Source organism: Gouania willdenowi, chromosome 5, assembly GCF_900634775.1.
Source record: "Gouania willdenowi chromosome 5, fGouWil2.1, whole genome shotgun sequence".
In the NCBI taxonomy this organism is placed as follows: Eukaryota; Metazoa; Chordata; class Actinopteri; order Blenniiformes; family Gobiesocidae; genus Gouania; species Gouania willdenowi.
In genome coordinates this window covers 14,146,375-14,168,126 of record NC_041048.1, presented here as the reverse complement: position 1 = coordinate 14,168,126, position 21,752 = coordinate 14,146,375, and the positions used below count along the sequence as shown (strand labels likewise).

The 21,752-nt window shown below is 38.7% G+C and overlaps 1 protein-coding gene across 1 annotated transcript in view; it reads right to left on the bottom strand.

Annotated features, from left to right (window-relative positions):
• megf6b (multiple EGF-like-domains 6b) overlaps window positions 1-21,752 on the bottom strand; it is a 48,013-nt gene that overhangs the window by 7,194 nt on the left and 19,067 nt on the right. Inside the window, exons 3-28 of the mRNA XM_028448114.1 lie at window positions 19,581-19,706; window positions 19,046-19,168; window positions 17,379-17,501; window positions 17,144-17,281; window positions 15,455-15,577; window positions 15,239-15,361; window positions 13,825-13,995; window positions 13,092-13,223; window positions 12,859-12,987; window positions 12,638-12,766; window positions 12,378-12,512; window positions 11,585-11,719; window positions 11,369-11,494; window positions 10,556-10,687; window positions 10,108-10,236; window positions 9,895-10,026; window positions 8,585-8,713; window positions 8,381-8,509; window positions 8,017-8,145; window positions 7,795-7,923; window positions 6,670-6,798; window positions 6,462-6,590; window positions 4,620-4,748; window positions 4,421-4,552; window positions 2,369-2,494; window positions 2,129-2,257 (exon numbers count right to left, since the gene is read on the bottom strand). Coding sequence (XP_028303915.1) covers window positions 2,129-2,257; window positions 2,369-2,494; window positions 4,421-4,552; window positions 4,620-4,748; window positions 6,462-6,590; window positions 6,670-6,798; window positions 7,795-7,923; window positions 8,017-8,145; window positions 8,381-8,509; window positions 8,585-8,713; window positions 9,895-10,026; window positions 10,108-10,236; window positions 10,556-10,687; window positions 11,369-11,494; window positions 11,585-11,719; window positions 12,378-12,512; window positions 12,638-12,766; window positions 12,859-12,987; window positions 13,092-13,223; window positions 13,825-13,995; window positions 15,239-15,361; window positions 15,455-15,577; window positions 17,144-17,281; window positions 17,379-17,501; window positions 19,046-19,168; window positions 19,581-19,706 — 3,396 coding nt within the window. The remainder of the gene's footprint in view (window positions 1-2,128; window positions 2,258-2,368; window positions 2,495-4,420; window positions 4,553-4,619; window positions 4,749-6,461; window positions 6,591-6,669; window positions 6,799-7,794; window positions 7,924-8,016; window positions 8,146-8,380; window positions 8,510-8,584; window positions 8,714-9,894; window positions 10,027-10,107; window positions 10,237-10,555; window positions 10,688-11,368; window positions 11,495-11,584; window positions 11,720-12,377; window positions 12,513-12,637; window positions 12,767-12,858; window positions 12,988-13,091; window positions 13,224-13,824; window positions 13,996-15,238; window positions 15,362-15,454; window positions 15,578-17,143; window positions 17,282-17,378; window positions 17,502-19,045; window positions 19,169-19,580; window positions 19,707-21,752) is intronic.

The following is a 21,752-nucleotide window of genomic DNA, read 5'->3' as shown; positions in this document are numbered from 1 at the left end:
TATGTCTCAGTGGCTCTAAAACAAGCCAGTTTGTTGTTATGGCCTTCCTGCTAGCCGTAAGAAGAACCTAAACCAGATAGTTGTCGTTATTCTGCACAACTTTGCCAATATTTCACAGATAGAAGATGGAGAACAAGGCTCACCTTGTCCCAAAAAGGTTCTATTTTGTGGCAACACCAGAAGACGTGTGTATGGTTTGACCACATTGTCTCCAACATGTTTGTTCTTTAGATGATTGCTTGCTTTTCAAATTTGGCGTAAAAAAGAAAAAAAGTGTAATTTTTCCAATAAAACTCTCTCCAGACAAGTGAATTTGTGGATGTCTGTTGACTTTCACACATATGATAACTTTTTTTTTCTGAGATTATGACGTTTAACTCTTTTTCCCACTTATGTTTTATGTATATAGCATATATATAAACATATATATACAGTATGTTTTATGTATAGCGTTGTTTTATTCTGACATTCCATTACACTGTCGTAGAGTTTTCATTATATGACCCTTTAGAATTTTGGATTGTAATCTTTAACCATCACTTCCATCACTGGGTTAGGTTCTCCTAGCGCCTAGGTTCCCAAAGTGGGGTACAGGTACCCCCAGGGGTACGCAAATTGTCATGGGGGTACGTGAATGAAAATGAAAAACAATGACAACATTGGAAACTAGAATATAAATAGAGCAGTTAATGTTAATGCTAATGCTAGGTGAATGTTAATGCTAGGCTAATGCTAGGTTATTGTTATTAGGCTAATGTTAGGTTAAGGTTAATGCTATTGCTAGGTTAATGCTATTGCTAGGGAAATGCTAGGTTAAAGCTAAGCTCAATGTTAATGTTAGGCTAATGCTAATGCTAAGCTAATTACAATGCTATGTTAATGCTATTGCTAGGGAAATGCTAGGTTAAAGCTAAGCTCAATGTTAATGTTAGGCTAATGCTAATGCTAAGCTAATTACAATGCTATGTTAACGCTAATACTAGGTCAATTTAAGTCAATGTCAATATTGATGCTAGGTTAATGCTATTGCTAAGCTAAAGCTAATGCTAGATAATGCTAATGCCAATGATAAGTTAATACAGTGCAACGCGGGCCAGCACCTGCATCCTCACTTGCATTTTCTTCAGGAAATGCAAATATTCTACTTCATTATTATTATATGTTATTCTTCAACAGGATATGTAAAATTCACTGTAATGTCATATACATTGTATATGACATTACATGATTATGTGTTTTAAGTGTGCAGGAGTAGGGGGTACATTACTTCAGGTTAAATGTCTGAAGGGGTACAGGACAGTGGAAAGTTTGGTAAACACTGTCCTAGCGTACATCGCTTTTTACCTCTTTATTATGATATTCTCTCAACTGAAGATATCTAAACAGGTCTTGGTTCCTAAGTCCAAAAAGAAGACTGATTTAAAGATGGCTGCTGATGTTGTTTGATTTTCAGCAGCTCATATATGGAAAGAAATCAAGCAAAAATGGATTTGAAATTGAAAAATATTTGCAAACAAAATTACATTACAATTAATTTTTTAAATACTGCTTTTGTTTGCATTTCCTGAAGTTCTTGATTGCATTTCAACTTCTAACTTGTGGGCGGGGCCTCCCCCGGATGATGTTAGAAGTCTTTTTATTGGTCAGTTTCAAACGATGGCGTGTCACACCAAAAACTTCGAGAACGCAACCAAAACTTTAGAAAACGCAAACAACAATTCGGAAAATGCAACCAAAGCTTCAGGAAAAACAAAATGTATAGTTTATTGACATTGTCATTTTAAACAAAAGCAGCATTTAAAAAAACATACTAACGATAGTTTTGTTTGCATATCTTTTATATAAATTACAAATCCATTATTTTTGTTTGCAAAACTTCTTTTTGTTTGCAATTTTTTTTTAATGTTTGAAAATCTTTTTTTTTCTTTGCAAATCTTTGTTTTTTTTAATTTAAAACCCATTTTTGGTTTGATTGCATAAAAAAGATACACATTTCTCTCCATACTCATAAAGTATTAAAGCTCAGTGCAGCAGGGAGAACACTAATATACACTTCTTCAAAGATCTGAGGTCACAGGTGAGAAGGCGACTGGCTGTCAATCATGTGTCAGCGCTAATGAGCTCTCACCATGTCTACAGTCTCTTCCTCTGCGTCCAGCCACACACACACAGCGACCGGTGATGATGTCACTCTGAGCTCCCTCCCTGCACAGCGACACCCTGGAGCAGTCCGGCCCGTAACGCCCAGGTGGGCACGCTGTCACCACACACACACACACACACACACACACACACACACACACACACACACACACACACACACACATTTTAATCTGACTCTATTGATCCTAAAGTGTGGGAAACTCACTGATGTTGCAGCGTGCCCCGATGAAGCCGACTGGACACAGGCAGGACCCGGTGGGAGTGCACGACCCTCCATTTTCACATGCACACTCTCTCTCACAGTTGGGGCCATAACGTCCATCATCACAGACTGAGAACAAACATCAGTTATCATCAATTTAAAGGCTTGGACTGACGTCTCTGCTGTGATTTCTATCGACCATAATTATCTCTAATAGTGCTAAAAATTTGGCTTACTAGTGCGTGGATTAGGGGTGTCCCGATCCAATACCCATCCATCCATCTTCAAACCTGCTAATTCCCGTTTATCAGGGTCGTGGGGGTCTGCCGGTGCCAATTCGATCCAATATCGATATCGATATTTTATTTATTTTTTTCAATTATTTTTTTAATTTATTTTATTCAAGTGTAGAATACTGTAGACATTATGTTGAAGGTTAAAATGTATGTAACCAATTGGTTAATAATAAATGGGTCAGTTTTTCCTCATACCTACTGGTGCTGACTATAATAATAATATCTGTCTGAGTAACATCACTTGATCAAACCTTTCCTAACGTTCCACACTACAAAATAAGCCATTATGTTTTTATTAAAAAAAAAATATATATATATGAATAAAACTACGTATGATTAATGCTGATATCGGAACAAATATCGGCATCGGCCGATGCGCAAGGCTGTCATATTGGTATCATATTGGAAATTAAAAAGTTGTATTGGGACATCCCTAGCGGATGAAAAAATCTATAATGTTAGAAGTCTGTTATATATATACAGTATGTGTGTATGAAAATGCATTTGAAACATTTTTAGATTATTTATATTGGAATGAAAAGGTCCCTGTGTGAAAATAAGCTGGTTGTTAAGCACAGTTTTGCATTAAAACAATTAGTCATGCTGAATCAGGTCTTATTACCATCACCTTTAAAACAGTGCAAATGGTACGACCCACATGTGCTCCTGCTGCGCTGTGGGTTTATCAAGGAGCAGGAGAAACGTCAAATCTTAATAGGAAATTAAATTATTTAAAAAAATAGATATTTTTGAGACTAAATTTTGCTGCCACCAACTATTAAGTAGGTAGTAATCATTCTATATTTACCTTTTATTAACCTTTGTACACGTTTGCTTTGTCTGTGTGTTAGTTATGCCCCCCTCCCCCCAACAAAATTTAAAAAAAAAACAAATCTACCAGCCGCCCTTAAATTGTAGCAAAAATACGTCACAAACAATATTCAATAAATAATTAAAATATTGCAGAACAGATTTATAAAATACAAGCAATGAATGTGGAGTCATAAAGTTATTGCCATGTGGGGTCGCCTGGAATTAAAATGGGGTCGCCTATAATGTCTAGTAATTGTAAAAAAAATGAAAAAAAAGAGGTAAAAAAGGATTAAAATTGTATTTTTAAAATGTTTTTGAATGATTATTATTTTTAAAATACACATCAAACACAATAAATATCAAATAACTGTATCATATACTTAAAATAAATCTAGTTCAAATAAAATACAGTATAAAAATATCTGAGGTGGCACAAATCCTGGCTACTCTGTATTTGTAATACAAACTTCTGGGTTATTATGAAAAAAAAAAGAAAGCTAGAGAATACAAGTATAGTTTCCATAAGTACATAAATTACAGTAGGGGCCCAACAAGATGGTTTGTACCCAGGGCCCAAAATGTGGTACTACGCCTCAAGTACCCCAGTTTGGGAACCACTGTGTTAGTAGACTTAGTAAAGCCAACAGTTGTACTAGTAGTATTAGCAAAGTAAATGCAAATGAAGTCAGAAAGATTAAAAACAAATCCAGCACACTGATTGGTTGTGATTTTTTGAAAGCCAATGGCCATCCTGTATTAGATTTTCCTGGCCTACTAGTCTTACAATCCTACCTTTTAGTTTTTATTTCACTAGTAAAGCATAGTAGTGAACTAGTTAACCAAAACTGAGTACATGTACTCCAAACTAGTAGAGCTTTACTATGGTTTATAACTTTATATCTCTAATATCAGATGCTTAAACACTTGTCATCTAGTGTAGGTTTACCTTTGTCACATTTGGAACCCTGGAATCCTGGAGCGCAGTAACACAGTCCAGACACAGGATGGCAGAGCTGGTTTGTCTCTGAACACTGACACACTTGGTTACAGTTGTGACCATATGTTCCTGGGACACACACTGACAGAGACACAGAGGGTCAAACACCTTCTGACGCTCATTATGAGGTTGTCAGTGCACGACTCACTTTGTTCACATCCGTTTCCTGTGAATCCTGGGGGACAGCCACAGCTTCCAGAGACATGGTGGCAGGACGTGCCCTGTGCACAGCTGCAGAGCTGCATGCAACCCCTCCCATAGGTACCAGGCAGACATGCTGATGGACACAGAAGTTAACGCAGGCATTAAATACCATTGCTGAACTTTACCATTAACATATTACTCATGCATACAAAATACATAACAACCAAGTAGGGGTGTAACGAAAATAATCCTTAATTCACGATACGATATGAAATACGATACAAATTGCTCACGATGCGATATAAAAAAAATGTCAAAAAATTCCCAGTGAAGAGTAACAAATGTGTAACACATCTCTGTTGATGAAAAACTATTTGACTACAAAAGTGTGAGACGGTGCGTGGGAGTGTTTAGCTTCACAAACAAATTATGAAAACAAATTTACACTGTATATAACATTTTTTGTTATTTCCACTACAGGTGCCCTTCATGTTACAGGTGGGTCCTGAAAGTGTCATGCTGCATTTTAAACCTGCCAAAATAAATCCAAAATGCAGCTTCTTATTTTCAGCACCACTTGTAACTTAATGAAGCAGGCTGTAAAATTAAGCAGTGTTATTATTTGTGATGTTCTGCATAATTTATCATACAACACTCGATACATGTGCTTTAATATGAGAGATACGCTTTAACATGGAGGGATGTTGTTTCTATCAGTTGTAAATCATTAAGTTTTTATTGCCGTTTTTTAATATAGTAAAAATTCGTGCCACAAACTGTCATTACATTCCTACAAGTGAGCCAGCAGTAATTCTAGACACACTGGGAGAACAATCATGTATCTATTTGACACTCATCATATAACGTGTGTTGCTGTAGTTTCTGTTTACATTGTTGAGGTCTGTGTGTCCTTCCCGTCCATCGTGTGGACTGTGACTGGCTCTGGTGCCTCTAGTCAGTGACGTGAAGACATGTGAGTGACACTATGACTGACAGCTGCTTGATAACGTTAGACTCCACCCGCTTAGTCGCCGCTGCAGACGCACGGATCACAATGACAGCAGCACTTTTATCCAGGATGAAGATTTTAGCGCCGAACTCTTTGAAAGTCGTCATTAGCGTCTGTGCAGTGCGTTGATGTGTGTAACTACCGAGAATTCATGTCAAGACTTTGATCAGTTGTTTTTGTACACATGCAAATAAAAAATAAATAAATACTCATGCATTTGCAAAGATACGCCCAAAACAAAGCATGTTTTAGTACCATTTTAAAAAGGGTTATTAATCGGACACCATCAGCTACTGTATATCTAATAACTGCTGTCAGAATACACAGAAGTAGTGAAGACAAAAACAAAAGTGAGCTAAAACTTAAAGCTGCAGGGTGGGTTGTGAGGCGTTTGGAGACGAAGAGTGCGACAGTAGGCGTGTTGCTGTGGTTTAAATGCAGCGTTGATGATCAGCTGGATGATTAACTGATTGGGGGACGGATGCTGTCTGTTGTTAACAGCTACTGACAGATGAAAGGGCTGGACTAGCTTGAATTCCGTACCTGCCTGAAATAATGCAATGTTCACTTTTTGGTCCGACTTTGCTTAATAAAATCTAGATTATTCTGGTCCCACACACTCCAAATGTACCTGTTTTTAAAATAATTTTTGATGTGCGTAAACTCTTCCCATGGGCTAAATTAGATACTTTGGTGGCAGATTATGGCCTCAGACCTTGAGTTTGGCTTGAAGACACCAAAGCTAAAAGTGGAAGAAATCTGCATTCACTCTATGGAGAAAACGCTGCCACATGATAAAGCATGAACACAGGAAAACACCATGTGAACTGCTTGTACCTTTGTCACAGAGCTTTCCTCTCCACCCTGGTGGACACTGACACTCCCCAGTGACGTGGTGGCAGGAGGATCCACGTGCACACTGACAGCGCTCCTCACAGCTAACACCAAACCGACCTGCGTTGCACGCTGGGCAGAGGAGCACACAGAGAGGTGGTCATCAGTCTGGAGGTCATCATCATGTCAGATGGATGAACCAGTGCCTCACCTTCCTCACAGTGCTCTCCGATCCAGCCTGAGCGGCAGCTGCATCGTCCGCTCTGTTTGTCACACAGGCCGTGGTTCCCACAATCACACTGATGCTGGCAGTCTGGCCCGAACTGACCCACTGCACACTCTGTAAACCCACAGCCACGTGGAGGAGAAGGAGGAGCAAACAGCCACAGAGATGTAAACCACATTCAACAGGGAAACTGTGGAGCATGTCAAATTTTTCTCCAAAACTTCATTGCTCTAGTGAAGACTGAGTTGGTGGGTTAAGACCATCCAATGGCAGGATGAGATTGTTTGTACAGGCCCACTGCTTTGGAAAAGTTGGTAACCATCACAGAGAGAGAGAGAGAAGGAATGTCTTTAAAGAGCACAGACAGAGAGGGTACAGGGAGCACAAACACACTGGCTGCCAGTTTACAGACAACTACAGATGATCATTAAACTCAGATTGATGTATTTCCTGAGAGACGTAAAACAATCACGGAGAAGTGTTTTAATGCTGAGGCAGAGAACAAAGTGCAGCGTCTTATTCTGGCAGAAAAGTACAGACAGTGAATTTATTGTAGGACTTTAAGTAAAATCCAGAAGTAAAACAAACGGGAGCACTCGGAGGGTACAGACCTTCAAATCTCCTCTTTGCCATATATTTGCAGTTATCTGGATCAGTAATCCTGATCATGGTACCATTTAAAGGCTTGGAAAAAATGATACCACAATAAATACCAATACAGTAGGTCCAGATGTATATGAATCCCAATGTTTTATTTTTTTTAAATGCGATGAATCCTAATCCGATACGGATAAAACTGATTGAAGTAATTGAAGAACCAACTCAACATATTGTAACTGAGTCAAACTTTATAACGATCTATTACTTAAAGGTGTTGTGGAGGATGTTATTTTGGCTTCAAATTCCGGGTGGATCATCAAGACTATTGCAACACAGAATAACACAGTTTATTCTTCTGTTTGCCTTTTCTAAATGAGCATTTTATTTGTTGAATACACAGGAAGTTGTACCCATACTCAGGAAAGAGGAAAAGAGCTTGTTATTGTGATGTACATTTTTAGAGTGTGTTTATTTGACCTTAAAAACAAATACATGTGTTATAGTTCTTACCCAGTTCACAGGCCGGGCCTGTCCACCCACTGGCACAGGCACATTTCCCATTGGTAGAGTTGCAGGTGGCTCCATTCTGGCAAAGGCACAGATGTCTACAGTCCGCGCCATAAAATCCTGCAGGACATTCTGAGAGAAAACCAAGGAAACTAAAAATTGACCTTTTCCTTTCCTTTTAAAAAAAAATATAATCAATCATCTCTTCTGGTTGTCTAAACTCACCCTCAGTACAGTTGTGTCCAGTCCAGCCTGGCGCACACATACACTGTCCACTGGCTGGATGGCAGACGGCTCCATTAGAACACACACAGGTCTGGTTGCATCCTTCGCCATAGAAACCCGATGGGCAGGCTGCCAGGAGACATGAATAATGTTGTTACCTTCTGATGAACTCTGATGATCAAAGTGGTAATTCCAGTCTGGGGTTAGCATTACAGAACTCAGTGTGGCTGTGGGGAACAGTGTGTTGGCCCTTGCCCAGGACTTTCCAAAACCCTCGTAAATCTGGGGCTTTTCGTCCTGCAGTGACACTAGCGTTTGAAAAGAGTCCCCACCGCCAACTATCTGCAGTGCACCAGTCACTCACTCATGTTGCAGACTGGGCCCATCCAACCAGCTGGACATGTGCAACCACCGCTGGCATGATCGCATCTCCCACCGTTCTGACACGAGCACTTCTCCTGGCAGTCCAAACCATGGAAACCCTGAGGACACGCTGAGTCACACACAGAGGTTAAAGTGACACCGTCAGTAGAACTGCTTGGCTTGTTGTTGATGTTTCTTCTCGTACATTTTTCACAGAAGGTTCCCGTCCATCCCACTTGGCAGGTACAGGCTCCACTCACATGGTCACACAATGCCTTGTTGTCACACTGACAGCGATGGCGACAGCCGAGCCCAAACAGACCAGCCGGGCACTCTAATGGAAAGTCAGAAACACAACACTGTAAACATAAAGATGGAACAAAGTGATGAAGGTGGGAACTAAAACAGCTTCAAGCTATGAAGGATATATAAAGAACATTTCTGTTAAAACTGTATGTGATACAAGTGAATAGTTTTATGCACTTTTATTTACTTAAAAAGAAAGTAAAATGCTGAAATTGTGGCTTGAATATTTTTTTTAGATCTCCAGTTTAAATCCTTGGTTTATTGATGTTATTGGAAAAGTTTTGCACATTGCATTGTGGGATGTGGAGTCCTGTAGACAGACACATAGGAGTGTGCTTCATTCTTATTGTGACTTTTTTGTATTTCTTCAACCGAACAAGGAGGACGGTGATCCTCTTTATAATGGTTTTCATTCCCGGTCTTTCCTGTGATTTCACCTCACTCTGCAAGACATTACATTTTGGCCAGTGTCAGATCTTATCATGTAAAGCCCAAGATAAACATCCGCCATTGTTTTGCCACAACCATTCGTCCATGACAACACCAGAAAATCACTTTGTCAAAGTTTTTTGGGGGCAAATCTATGAGTCCTACACTATGGTTGTGTTCGAAATTGCATACTAACGTACTACTCATACGGAGTCTGACGTCAAAATGAGTAGGCCTATGTAGTACGTTCCACGTGGATAGTATGGAACAATTGAGTATGCGAGAAATACCCAAATGTATACTATATCAAGACATTTTAGGTGGGCACACAAGTCATACTCAACTGCCCCATGATGCATTAATGTAAAATCGTCCTGTGACCGGCTTCAAGCTAAAAATATTCCCTTTTCAAAACAAAAGCATCTCTTCTTGTCTTCCATTTGTTTTTTAAGGCTTTTGTAAATAGGGCTCTTGTTTTGAAGTTAATTTTAAGCTTTGTCACAATGGCGGGTCTCTGAAAATCTTCGAATTGTTGGCATGAAATGTGTTTCCGCAAGTTTTATGGATCAAATGACCACATGTTGATATTTTACTTTGAAGTATACTTCAGTGGGAACGCTCATCATCGGTCATCATCCTAATCATACTTTTAGTTTATAGTAGACAGTATATACTCATTGAGTTTGTAGTGTATAGTACGGAGTGTGCCATTTCAAACACAGCCTATGTCTCTATCCGATAAAGGTCTTTAAAGGTTCACACAAACACAGAATCACATACTCTGATGGCACTGAGCTCCAGTGAAACCAGCCTCGCAGGTGCACTGGCCCGTCACAGCGTCACAGCTTCCGTCTCCATTTCTGCACTCACAGCTTTCTGCACAGTCAGCTCCCCAGTGTCCAGCATCACAGGCTGCAGCAGAAAGTGTAAGTGTGTATGTGAGAGTAAAACTCTAGATGTGCAGTGAACACCAGTGTTCCTCCATACCCTTACCTTTCCTGCAGTTGTATCCAGTCCAGCCTGGCGCGCAGGTACAACGCCCACTCAAAGGATCACAGTGTGCATTATTCTCACAAACACATTTCATAAGGCAGCCATGACCGAAACGTCCACTGGGGCACGCTGGAAACGGGAGAGAAATTAAAGACTTTGAAAGAATTCTACCATAACCAACTTCATCAGATTGCAGGCAAAGCACAACAAGTTCCCATGACAGTGTCTGCTCTGTGTTTTGGGCGGTGAGAAAGGCTTCCGTTTCTCTTTCCAGGTTTTTACTTAAAACCCCTGAAGAGTGAGAATTATTCACTCCTCCTCCGTCCTTTTCCAGATCCGTTATTTTCACATCGAAGCTGAAACACTTTGATGTTCCACATCCCTCTAAGTGACTGACTATTTGATGCTAAGTGCTATAAAGAGCTGCTTTTCCAAAAATGTTACTCACAGTTTTGGCAGAGTCTTCCTATGAATCCTGGAGGGCAGCCACACGAGCCATTGTGTTTATTACACACACCGCCATTCTCACAGGCCGGGCAGGTTCCTGTGCAGCCTGGACCCCAGAGACCCTCCTGACACACTGCAGAGAAGCAGTCAGCAGCAGTTATATACAGTAAATATATATATATACTTATTATTAGTGATACACCAAAAATTCGGCCACCAAAAATGACCAAAGAGTGCATTTTTGGTTTTTCGACTGAAACACTTAAATTCACTGAACATCCTCCAAGTAGACGTTTTTATGTTTCTGTGTCATGTCGATGCAAAGCCCTGCCGACACACGGACCCCAACACTGCGACACGTGTGCGTATCAGCAGCATTAATTCAGACTTTACTATAATAAAGCAGAGAAGCTGCTCTTCATCAGGAACTTAAATGTGTTATGAGAGAACATTTAAAATGATTCTGTAAATTATTATTTCATGTATGAATTAAATATTGTATTCAGTATTTTATTTTATTTTATATTGTGCAATGATGGAATGTCAGTGCTAAATAAATATGTTCATATATTTTTAATTGATTTAATCTTTGAAGCAATAATATTAATTAATACAATTACAATGCTTTGATAGTGAGGTTAGTACACAGTCATATAGCCAGACATTTGATTATACTAATAATTTGCATAATAACATTTTTTGGTGTATCGGTTTTTGGTTTTCAGCCTCGGTTTTCTTATTTTCGGTTTCGGCCAATAATTTTAATTTCGACGCATCCCTACTTATTATCATAACTGTGGGACGTTGCACTGACGTTTTTCACAGTGTATTCCTGATGTTCCAGCCGGACACTCGCACCGTCCCGTTGCTTTGTCACATGGAGCTCCGCTGCAGTTACAAGGATGGATGCAGCCCGTTCCAAACATTCCCTCTGGACAGTCTAACATGAGAAACACAGGAAGGATCATCTTTCAAAATGAACACAGATGTGTGAAATCATGCACTCAGCATTAACTAGATGAGCCTCCACCTTGGTCACAGTTCTCTCCGTGACGTCCCGGAGGACATTTACGTTGACACGCTCCTGTCACATGACCGCACGACACACCTGGTGGACAGACACACTTCTTCTGACAGCCGGCCCCGAACGTACCTGGTTTACATTCTGTGGACAAAATGGATCACTTTACAAAAGCTTGTTTAGAGAGATGAGGGTTCAGTAAACTTCATGTAAAAGCAGGAGAATAACTTATTTTATGCTACTCAGCATTTTATCCACTGTGTTTATGTGTCATGCACATAACAATAATTCCTCTTGAACCTAAAAATTCCTTGATCCTTCAAGATTTATTTTAATATTAGACTTTGAACTTTCACTTATCATCTGTTAAATCATCTGCGTATGGTTGTTGGTCTGGAATGAACTCACTTACTGCAGTAGCAGTACCTGCTGTGTTATTAGGATTTTTGATGAGTGGTAGTGTTTAGGTTTTGGATGACTGCAGTTCTGCTTAAATCTGACGCTAGACTCCCTGATGCTGCAACAGGACTTTTAAAATAAACTGGTAACACTGGAATTAAAGTTTTATACATACACTTTTTGCTAAATTAAGACACCTTTAGAGCTATGTTGTGTTGGGTCAGTGTTAGGGGTTAGGGTAACAAACCACACTTAATGACGGCCTTATTCATGTTAATGACAGGTGTCATGTCATAAAAATGACAGCATGATGTCAGCCTTATGTATAAAACGTCAAGTAAAGTGTTACCATTAAACTAAACTTAACACAAACACGTGTTAAATTCTTTTTTGCAGCATTCACCTTCTTTGCAGGTGTTGCCCTGGTAACCAGGTTTACAGAGACACGTGCCCAGGCGACGGTGACACTGCAGAGTGTTGGGCTGGTCGCACTGACACTCCTCTGAGCAGCCGGGGCCAAAAGTCCACTTTGGACAAGCTGGCACGGCCAAAAATGAAATGAAAAAGAAAATTGTGAGAATTTAATCAAAACAGAGAACTGACTATCAATGTTTTGCACGTCGATGGAGGTGAAGTTTGTGATGTGTGAGCGCTGGGACTCACGGAGGTGACAGAAGCGTCCATAGAGGCCCGAATCACAAAGGCAGGCGCCGTAAGTCCGATGACATCGTCCGTTATTGGCACAGTTACACTTTTTGTTGCACAGCTTGCCATAGAATCCTTTAGGACAGCCTGGAGACAGACACACACACACACACACACACACACACATTGTCCCAGAGTTCTTAAAAAACCCAAAATGCATGTGTGCCCCTAACACTCACCATCTTGGCACAGGTCTCCGCTGACACCTGGGGGGCAGCGACAGCCTCCAGTGACGGCATCACAGCCGGCACCGTTCTTACACTTACACGGGAATGAGCAGTTTTTACCAAAAAACCCCTCAGAGCACGCTGCGAGATCAGACGATGAAAGAGAGACGATTACTGCTGAACTCCACAGACAGACTGACGGTCTGTAAATCTTTGGAATAGTTTAAAAGTTGCTCAATTCTCACTCTGGTTGCAGATGATACCCGTCCAACCATCAGGACAGTCGCAGCCGTTTTTCCAAAGATTACATTTTCCTTCGTTGGAGCAGTCGTCACATATCAAACTACAGTCGTGGCCAAAAGTGTCGTCTAAGCACACTGCAAACAGGGAGAGCATCAATAAAAAATAGGTCTGTAAACGTGCAACAGACTAAAAGCAAATGCAATGGTATGCAGTGTTCATGGGGTTTAACTTTAAATGGTGAAATGCAACAAGAACTTTGACGATCAATGCTCATAACTGAAGATCTTTTAATAGTAAATAGAAAGCTGATTTCACAGATGTATATTAGTTTTCCTATTACATCGATCAAACCCATTAAAGCCTTAAAGTATAAATAATTGTTCAGGATGTTTGGCTGAGGTTTATTTTCCGTGTGCCGGTTGGAAATGGAGTTCAGATTTATGGATCAGTCAATGTTATGGGCCAGTAATAGGTGAACTGCTATCATTTTGTTAATTGGAGATGAGGAGGAAAAGCCTTCATTTTAAACACAAGCTCAGTTCAAACCAATAAACCCTTTTCAGTTTGGATTTGGTCACATCTGACCCTCATAAAGGACAAAAAGGATCTAAACTAGATTGAAATTAGTAAGTGTTTGGAATTGACTCCAGTCGTGCTTTATTTTAATCCAAACTGATCGGACGGATCAGGTTTCCATTGGGAGACTAGTTGTTAAAGGCTGAGAAAACACCTCACCAAATTTCTCTGCGAGGTTACTCTCAGCCCTCAGCTCGCCTTCATCGTCCTCGTAGTCGTCGTATCGTTCCAGGGGTTGACTGTAGTCCTGCAGCAAGGTGAGCTGGGGGCGAACCAGGGGCAGCTCGATGGCCCCCCCACTGGAGAGCGCCTCGATCGCATCCTGTAGGGCTGCAGTGGGTGGAAAAGGAAGTGCAAAAAGCACGTAAAACAACTAGGGCTGGGACTTTAACGGCTCAATTAATTACAGAAAAACAAAAAACTCAATTATTCGCTCTCACTCCAAACAGTGCAACTCATTTCAGGAGTTCCCGGTATACCCATAATACTCACTATAGCACAGACCAGAAGAAAAGTCGTGCTTCGTGGGTGTTAATTTAAGTTTTTAAAAAAATACCGGATGGAAATCAAAAGCCCAGATGTGTGGAAATTGTGTAAAAAAGAGTGTACCGATAACCAAAGCTCTTCTAGGCTTAGCAACTCTTCTAGGTTCCCTTATTACCTTAATGCTAAACATGTAGCAGCTAGCACAGACAATGTTCCGCATCCAAACTGACCATGTTACCAGTCTACACTCAAGATGACTGGGTTCAGAGCCAAAATGAATAAGTCCATGACTAACAAATGAACAAACTCACTGGATAAATGATTGTAGTGGACAGTCGACCACTCTCGGTGGAAAAGGATGTGGGCGGGGCTAGAAGCTGTGCTACAGATAACGTCGTCTGACCCAAGTTACCAACTTATGAACTGCTATGCAGAAAGACAATTTCAAACTAAATTCATCAGCTTCATTAGTTAATCTGTTTATTTCATGCCACAGATATTCAAACTATTTTGCACCGTTCAGTTTCCACTTCTCTGGAGTGTACTGTATAAGTGCAGTTTTTTTTTTTTATTTTAATACTCAAAAATGAATTTGTTTACAAAATAATCCAAAAAAGCTTAAGTAAATTTAAGTTTGTGCTTTGTGAACAATGCAATCATAATATTTTTTATACATATTGCACATTATGTTTGCACTCAGTGATGAAAATAATAAATTCTTGTTGTTTAAGCTCATTTATTGTTTTCATTGATTCAGTCATATACCAAAATCCATTTCAATTGGAAAAATGTTGCTTCTCGTGTCAAATATTGTGATTCATTTAGATTAATGAATTACAAAACAAAAACTCTAATTACTTAGAGACATTTTTTTTAATCGAGTCCCACCTCTAACAACAACAGTTCCAGTGGTTTCCTAAATGGGAAGTTGATTGACTAAATCTGCAGCTATAATGTGGACGGCTAAAGATTTTTTGTGTGACTGAAGCTAAAGTTTATATCACCATGTGTTGCAATCCAGAGGTTTACCAGAAACTCTGTGGGTATTTTTCAGGCCAGACTCCCTCTCGTGATTGTTGATACTCACTGATGCAGGATTGTCGGTCCTCATCAAGTCGGAAACCCCGACGGCAGAAACATTGAAAAGAACCAGCGCTGTTCTGGCACGAGTGATCACATCCTCCGTTAGCAGCCAGACATTCGTCTACGTCTTAACAACACAGAAAGGAAGAACAGCAACCATGTGGCACTCACAAAAAAAAACAAAGACAACATTGTGGTTTAAGATCAGTGGGAAGTGTACCATCACAACTGCATCCATCTGGGTTTAGTCTGTATCCAGCTGAGCAGTAGCATTCGTAGCCTCCGGGATAGTTGGTGCAATCCTGCTCACAGCACGAGCTCAGCTCTCCACACTCGTCAACATCTGCCCAACACAACAAAAAGGATGGAATAAGGATCCCACAGCTGTGATCACATTAAACCTATCATTATTCAATCGTAAAACAGTATATAAAGCATAATGCAGGTCTCTAGCAAGGGATTGAATCCATTCAACTTCAGTTTAGCTCCCAGGCTAAGAAGGTTTATTAAATAATAAGCAGTGGTGAAACGGATTACAAGTGCTCACGTTCACGTTTAATCAGTCATTTCACTTGTATTTAAGTACGTTTTAAAAGAAGTAAAGTCATATATATTATATTATATATATATATATTATATTACTACACCCAACTGTTACTGAGTAAATTATTATTTTTTTTGTTTTAAAATGATCAACGGACATTGTGAAACTACAAAAAAATTAAATGACCAGACAACAATCAAATGCATCACATTATAGCCAGCCAATCAGATTAAACGTAATGCACGCGCCAAAATAACATTGAATGCTGGTTGTTTTCTCACCTTTAGAGTTCATAAATGTAGCTATACTTGGAGCCTGAAATTTTTTTTTATATTAAATTGAATTAATTGGTGTTATTTTATTTTAAAAACTATTGTACATTTTGAGAAATCTTTTAATTTACACAGATGCCTTTGTGGAAAATAAATTGTGTAAGATTTGGTCTTTTCCGTTTTAAGTTTAAACATGAGATGTTTACTGTATGTAAGGGAACCGTGGCATGATTTATTACCAACAATAAATATGGGGGGTGAAAGTAACTAGTAACTTTTACTCTAGTACTATTTAACTGAGCTACTTTTTACTTGTTCTGTACTTGAGTATTTTATGTATAACTTTATTTTTTTTTTACTTAAGTAGGATATATCAGTACTCTTTACACCTCTGGTAATAAAAGATTACATGTTGTGCCTACAAATCTCTAATAATGGTTGGGGTCAATTACAATTGTAATTGCATAATTGATCATTAATTACAATTATAGTGTAATTATAATTATAATTGTAATTGAAAACATCTGTTTCTGTTGTAATCATAATTGAATTGTAAATGAATTCAGATAATTGACTTAAATGGCATGTCAATTCTATAAAAACTGTCAATTACAATTTAATTACACGCAAACCTGTGGAACCACCTTACAGTTCTATGACTTACACATACATAGTAAACAATCAATAAAATGTGTTTAATATCAAGTTTTCTTACATCTGTCAGTTCTCTAGAGAATCATTTTACCATTTTTTTAATAATTGCAACCAAGGGGTATACTAACAGAAAAAAGGCTCAGATGCCCACACCAAAAATATTAATAACATTTTCATAGAAAATATAGTAATTTAATGTGAGTAATTGGAAATGTAATTGGAAATGACTTTCAAAAAAAAAAAAAAATTTTAATTGTACTTGTAATTGGAAAAAATGCTGGTCGCCATAATCGTAATTGAGTTTTAATTGAACACGGATAATCAAAGGTGTAATTGTAATTGAAAAATGTAATTGACCCCAACCCTGGTTGGTTGGATGAATGGATGGATGAGAGGATGAATTATGTTTATGCGTCTTAAGTTAATTTTGGTTTCCTACCGACACAAGTCTTGAGGTCATCATCCAGCCTGTATCCATGGTTACAGGTACACACAGGACCATTGGTTGAATGCTGGCAGTGATGTGAACATCCACCGTTGTTGTTCTCGCAGCTGTTCACGATCTCCATCTCGATTCCTTTGGGACGTAATAGAATTGGAAACAAAACAGTGACGCGTGACAAAAAAAAAAAACTGAGTAGAATTTAAAATGATGCAGGAGGACTCAAACAGACTGTAACACTGCTTTCCATCAGATCCCAGTTCATAGGCGGCGTTGCACACGCAGGCGTAAGAGCCAAGCGTGTTGTGGCAGCCATGAGCACACTGTGTTTCTTTAGTGGAACACTCATCGATATCTAAGGAGAAGGAGAAAAACACGTTAAAGTGTAAGTACACACCCTGAAACCACGTTTGTCTGCTGAATACATACTGTTTATGATTGGGTATGAAGTAATGTAGTTTATTGATTTAGTTAAAGTATTTAAATTTAGCATTTTTACTTGTAAACATTTTAGAGTGAATTCCATCTATGAGGTGAATGCTATTGCAATTTAATTTTGCTATTAGCTGAGATTAGGACAATGACCTCTTCTTGGATCAGTGATGTCACTAACCGTCATTGTTGGCCCCGCCCCTCCTATAAAAGATGGGAGGAGGGACTGGTTTCCTCCTCTCACAGCCCTCAGTGAGCATTGAGTGACAGCTCCATGCAAAACTGTGCAGCAGGGTTGGGGTCAAATATAATTGGTAATTCATTACAATTATGGCATGATTATAATCATAATTGTAATTTTAAGAATCTGTCGCCATTGTCACCGTAACTGAATTGCAATTGAGATAAGATAATTTACTTTGTAATTGTAATTACTATGGAAATTCAATAAAAAAACTTTCAATTACAATTTAATTAAATGCAAAATAGGTGTATGGCTTACACATAAGTAGTTAAAAAATGTTAAAATATGATTATATTAAGTTTTCCCACTACCAGTCAGGGAATTCTCACACTCATACAGGTGGTGAGGGTTAGAAGATTTAGGGGTTAGTGTTAGGATATAATAGTTTTCTTTGAATAGAGACAATGCATTTTTACAGAGTGAATGTAACTGTACAAACAGTTTATAGTTATTGCTAAATTCCAACTCTTGTCCCTAGTTGGGCTTTTACATAATATATTATAATAAATATACAAAAAAAATAATGTAAAGATGCTATAACTACATCATACACACAAAAACACCTGCATACAATCGTTACAACGCCATATGAATAAAAGTTAGTAAAATTGTAATTTAACTTTAGTAATTGAATCATAATTCACTTTCAGGAGAAAATGATTCATTGTTATTTACATGTAATCGTTTATCGTCCATTATCGTAATCATAATTGAATTGTAAATGAACATGGATAATTGAAAACGTAATTGCAATTGAAAACATCAATCCGGCTGTGCAGTGCTGTGGGGGTGGGGCTGCTGTGACTGGGCGTGTCTTAACTACTCTTGGAGCCCCGCCCATAATCAAGACATTTTTTAATTTTCCTCCTAGAGGCAGATCAGCAAAAACATGGGGGTTTAATTATGCTTTAAATACACGATGAAAGGGAATACACAGGAACGTTTTCATTTTTAATGATAAATTACAGTATGTTCTATTACATTTTTCCTCATTTTTTGACTTGATTAGATTTAAACAGAAAAATAATAATAAATGGATTGAACAAGTCATTATCATCATGCTTCGTCTCATCCTATTTCTCGCACTATAAACGCTATATAACAACACCAGTGGTGAACTGGTGTGAAAGTTAGAGCTGGACGCGTATTAAAATATAAAAAGTGGAAGACCTAATATTTATCATGCCAATGTAATAGTTTAATACAATAACATGTGACGTTACCTTCGCAGGTTTTTCCATCCTCAGCCAACTTGAAGCCAACCTTACAGTCACAGTGGGCCTTGCCACCATCGCTGACACACTCGTGCATGCAGCCTCCATTCTCATCGGCACAGGGATTCTGCACTGTAACACAACACACACTCGTGAAAAATCTAATAATCGAGAATCTATTTACGGTTTGTGACAGCTAAAACCTATACATAAAAAAATGGATTTCTATTAATTAAATATTGCAGATATAAGATTCTACATTAGAATATAAATCCTCTTTCGAATAAAGCAGAGATTAAATGCTTAAGAAACAAATAAATGAAGTAACATAGCATATAAAAAGCAGTTTTTAATCATTCAACTTTCTTTTGTGTCCTCACCAGAGAAGCTGTAATGCTCAGAGGAATGGACGAGACTTGTTCCTCATCTTACAATTAAATTTCAAATCTGTTTGTCACTTATCCTTTCATTGACTCATTCTATCCCTTCTCAGAAAACATGTTCATGCATTAGATGAGTATGTGGTGCATTTTTTCACGCTCACATTTACAGTGCTTTCCATCCTCTTCCAGTATGTAGCTTGGCTTGCAGCGGCAACGAAAATGAGCGACAGACTGCTGCACACAGTAGTGTTCACATCCACCGTTGCTTAAGGCACATGAATGGACAGCTAGAAAAACAACAGAAACCAAAGCATGATGATGGAGAAGATTAAAGGACATGCAGTATTAGCGAGATCAGTGTTTCTCAAATGGGGGTACGGGTACTGGCACTACAGGGGTTACTCTAGAGAGAGAGAGAGAGAAAGAGTGGGAAATCAATGAAAACATAAAAAATCTAGGGTTTTGCAGCTTAGCAACTTAAAGGGCCCATGTTAAGCTAAATCAACTTTTCTGTGCTTTAAACATGATAAAAGTGCTATTAGGGCTTCATACACATGCCCAAAGTGGTTTTTTCATTGATTCCCTCAATTGTTAGTTAGTGGGTGATGGTGATTGGCTCCTTTCTTATTTGATGACACGTTCCCACTTTGATGACGAATTTGACACGGCACTGAGCTGGAGAAGCCACGCCTCCAGGAAGCTCTCTGTCGTGATTGACATGCAAACAGACACGCCCACGAAGGTGACCATTTCAGCGTCCTTCGCGCAGTGCTATGTATGTATTTTCTACAGTCTGTGTATGTACCGGTGAACGCCCCGCCCCCACGCTCTGTCTCGTGTTTATAAAGCAGCATGAGCTCAGCTACGGAATGGGTGGGAGGAGGGCGGGCCATCCTCTGACCCTACATCACCGTGCTGGGAGGAGGAAGTTAGTGTCCCGTCTATAGACACGCCCACTCATGAAAATGCAAGGGTGTAAAGTTGCTCAGAAAGTGACTTTTCAGAGGCTAAAACTCTGTAAAACAGGCGAGTTTTGGAAAATAAACCTCACATACTATGTTGTTGGGGTTCTTAGAACAAATGGAGATGGATGAAAAATAGCATGACATGTGACCTTTAAAGAGGAAAGAGTTCTTTACCCTCAATTTTGTTATAAAGTTTTATGTGCAAAGAGTTTTTACATGTTTGGATTGACATCTGGTAAGCACCTCGAAATAGCCACGGGTTTCATAGAAACTTCTGTTGCTTAGACAATTTATTAAAAAATAAAACATTATTGAGTATGGAGTGAATTACATTTTGTTTAAATAGACAATTACAGGAATGTTTATTGAGTTTCATACATGTTTATTTTAAGATTTATTAAGCTTATTTCAGGTGCCATGGTAACTGGGTAATTAAAACTGGATTGGGTTAATGTGAAATACAAATAAGTTATGTTAAAACGGTTAAAAGTATAGTTGTTTGAATAAGTAGTTTAAAAATGATCCACATTGCTTAAAAATACCTAGGTTTAATTATTTTTATTTTTTTTATTTATTCAGTTTATTTCCGACATGGTTACATTCACTTTTTTTTTTTTGTACATGCCGAAAAAGGAGACGAGAGAAGGAGTTTGCTTATCTGGGTCCCGTCCCCTGTTCGCAAATTTACATGGGTTTACATGTCTCTCTGGTCAAACATTCTTGAGTTGTTCTGAACAGTCCTTTTTTGTGTATTCTCATCTGTAGTCAGTGTTGTCTTGTTTTTATTCCTCCTCCTCTCTATTGTTGTTCGTGTTGGCCTTGTTCCCTGCCAGACGTTGTTAGCATTCCTCCAGTTCAAGAATAGTTCCTCTTTCGAAGGTGTTTGGAAGGTTTTTCCCTTTTCATCCATAATGTCACCACTCGGGAATGTCTCTTTTGGACACACAAGTTTGCAGCTTGTTTTGTCTCTACATCAAGGTTAATCCAGCTGTTGTTAGTTCTATTGGCAGTGTTGTATTTTCCACTGTTAGATTTAACTTGTATAAACACATTATTATATCTTAGTTCATAAGCAAGGTAGTAATTTCATTGTACAGGAAAACGTGTTTCTAACTGCACATATGACAATAAACACTTTGAATTTAAATTTAATGTAATCCTTAATCACCCCACCACCTAGCAATTGAAATGAATAAATGACATACCTTTTTTACTCTTGGTTTCCACATTTAATTCAGTGTCAGTAAAATAATCACAGTCTGAGTTTTGTTTCCAGTGTTTATATAGATCTGGGTCCATATCCATGATTACCATCAGTAATGTTGTTGTTTAGGTGGATCCTTCGTATTTTCCCAAGTCTTTCATCGT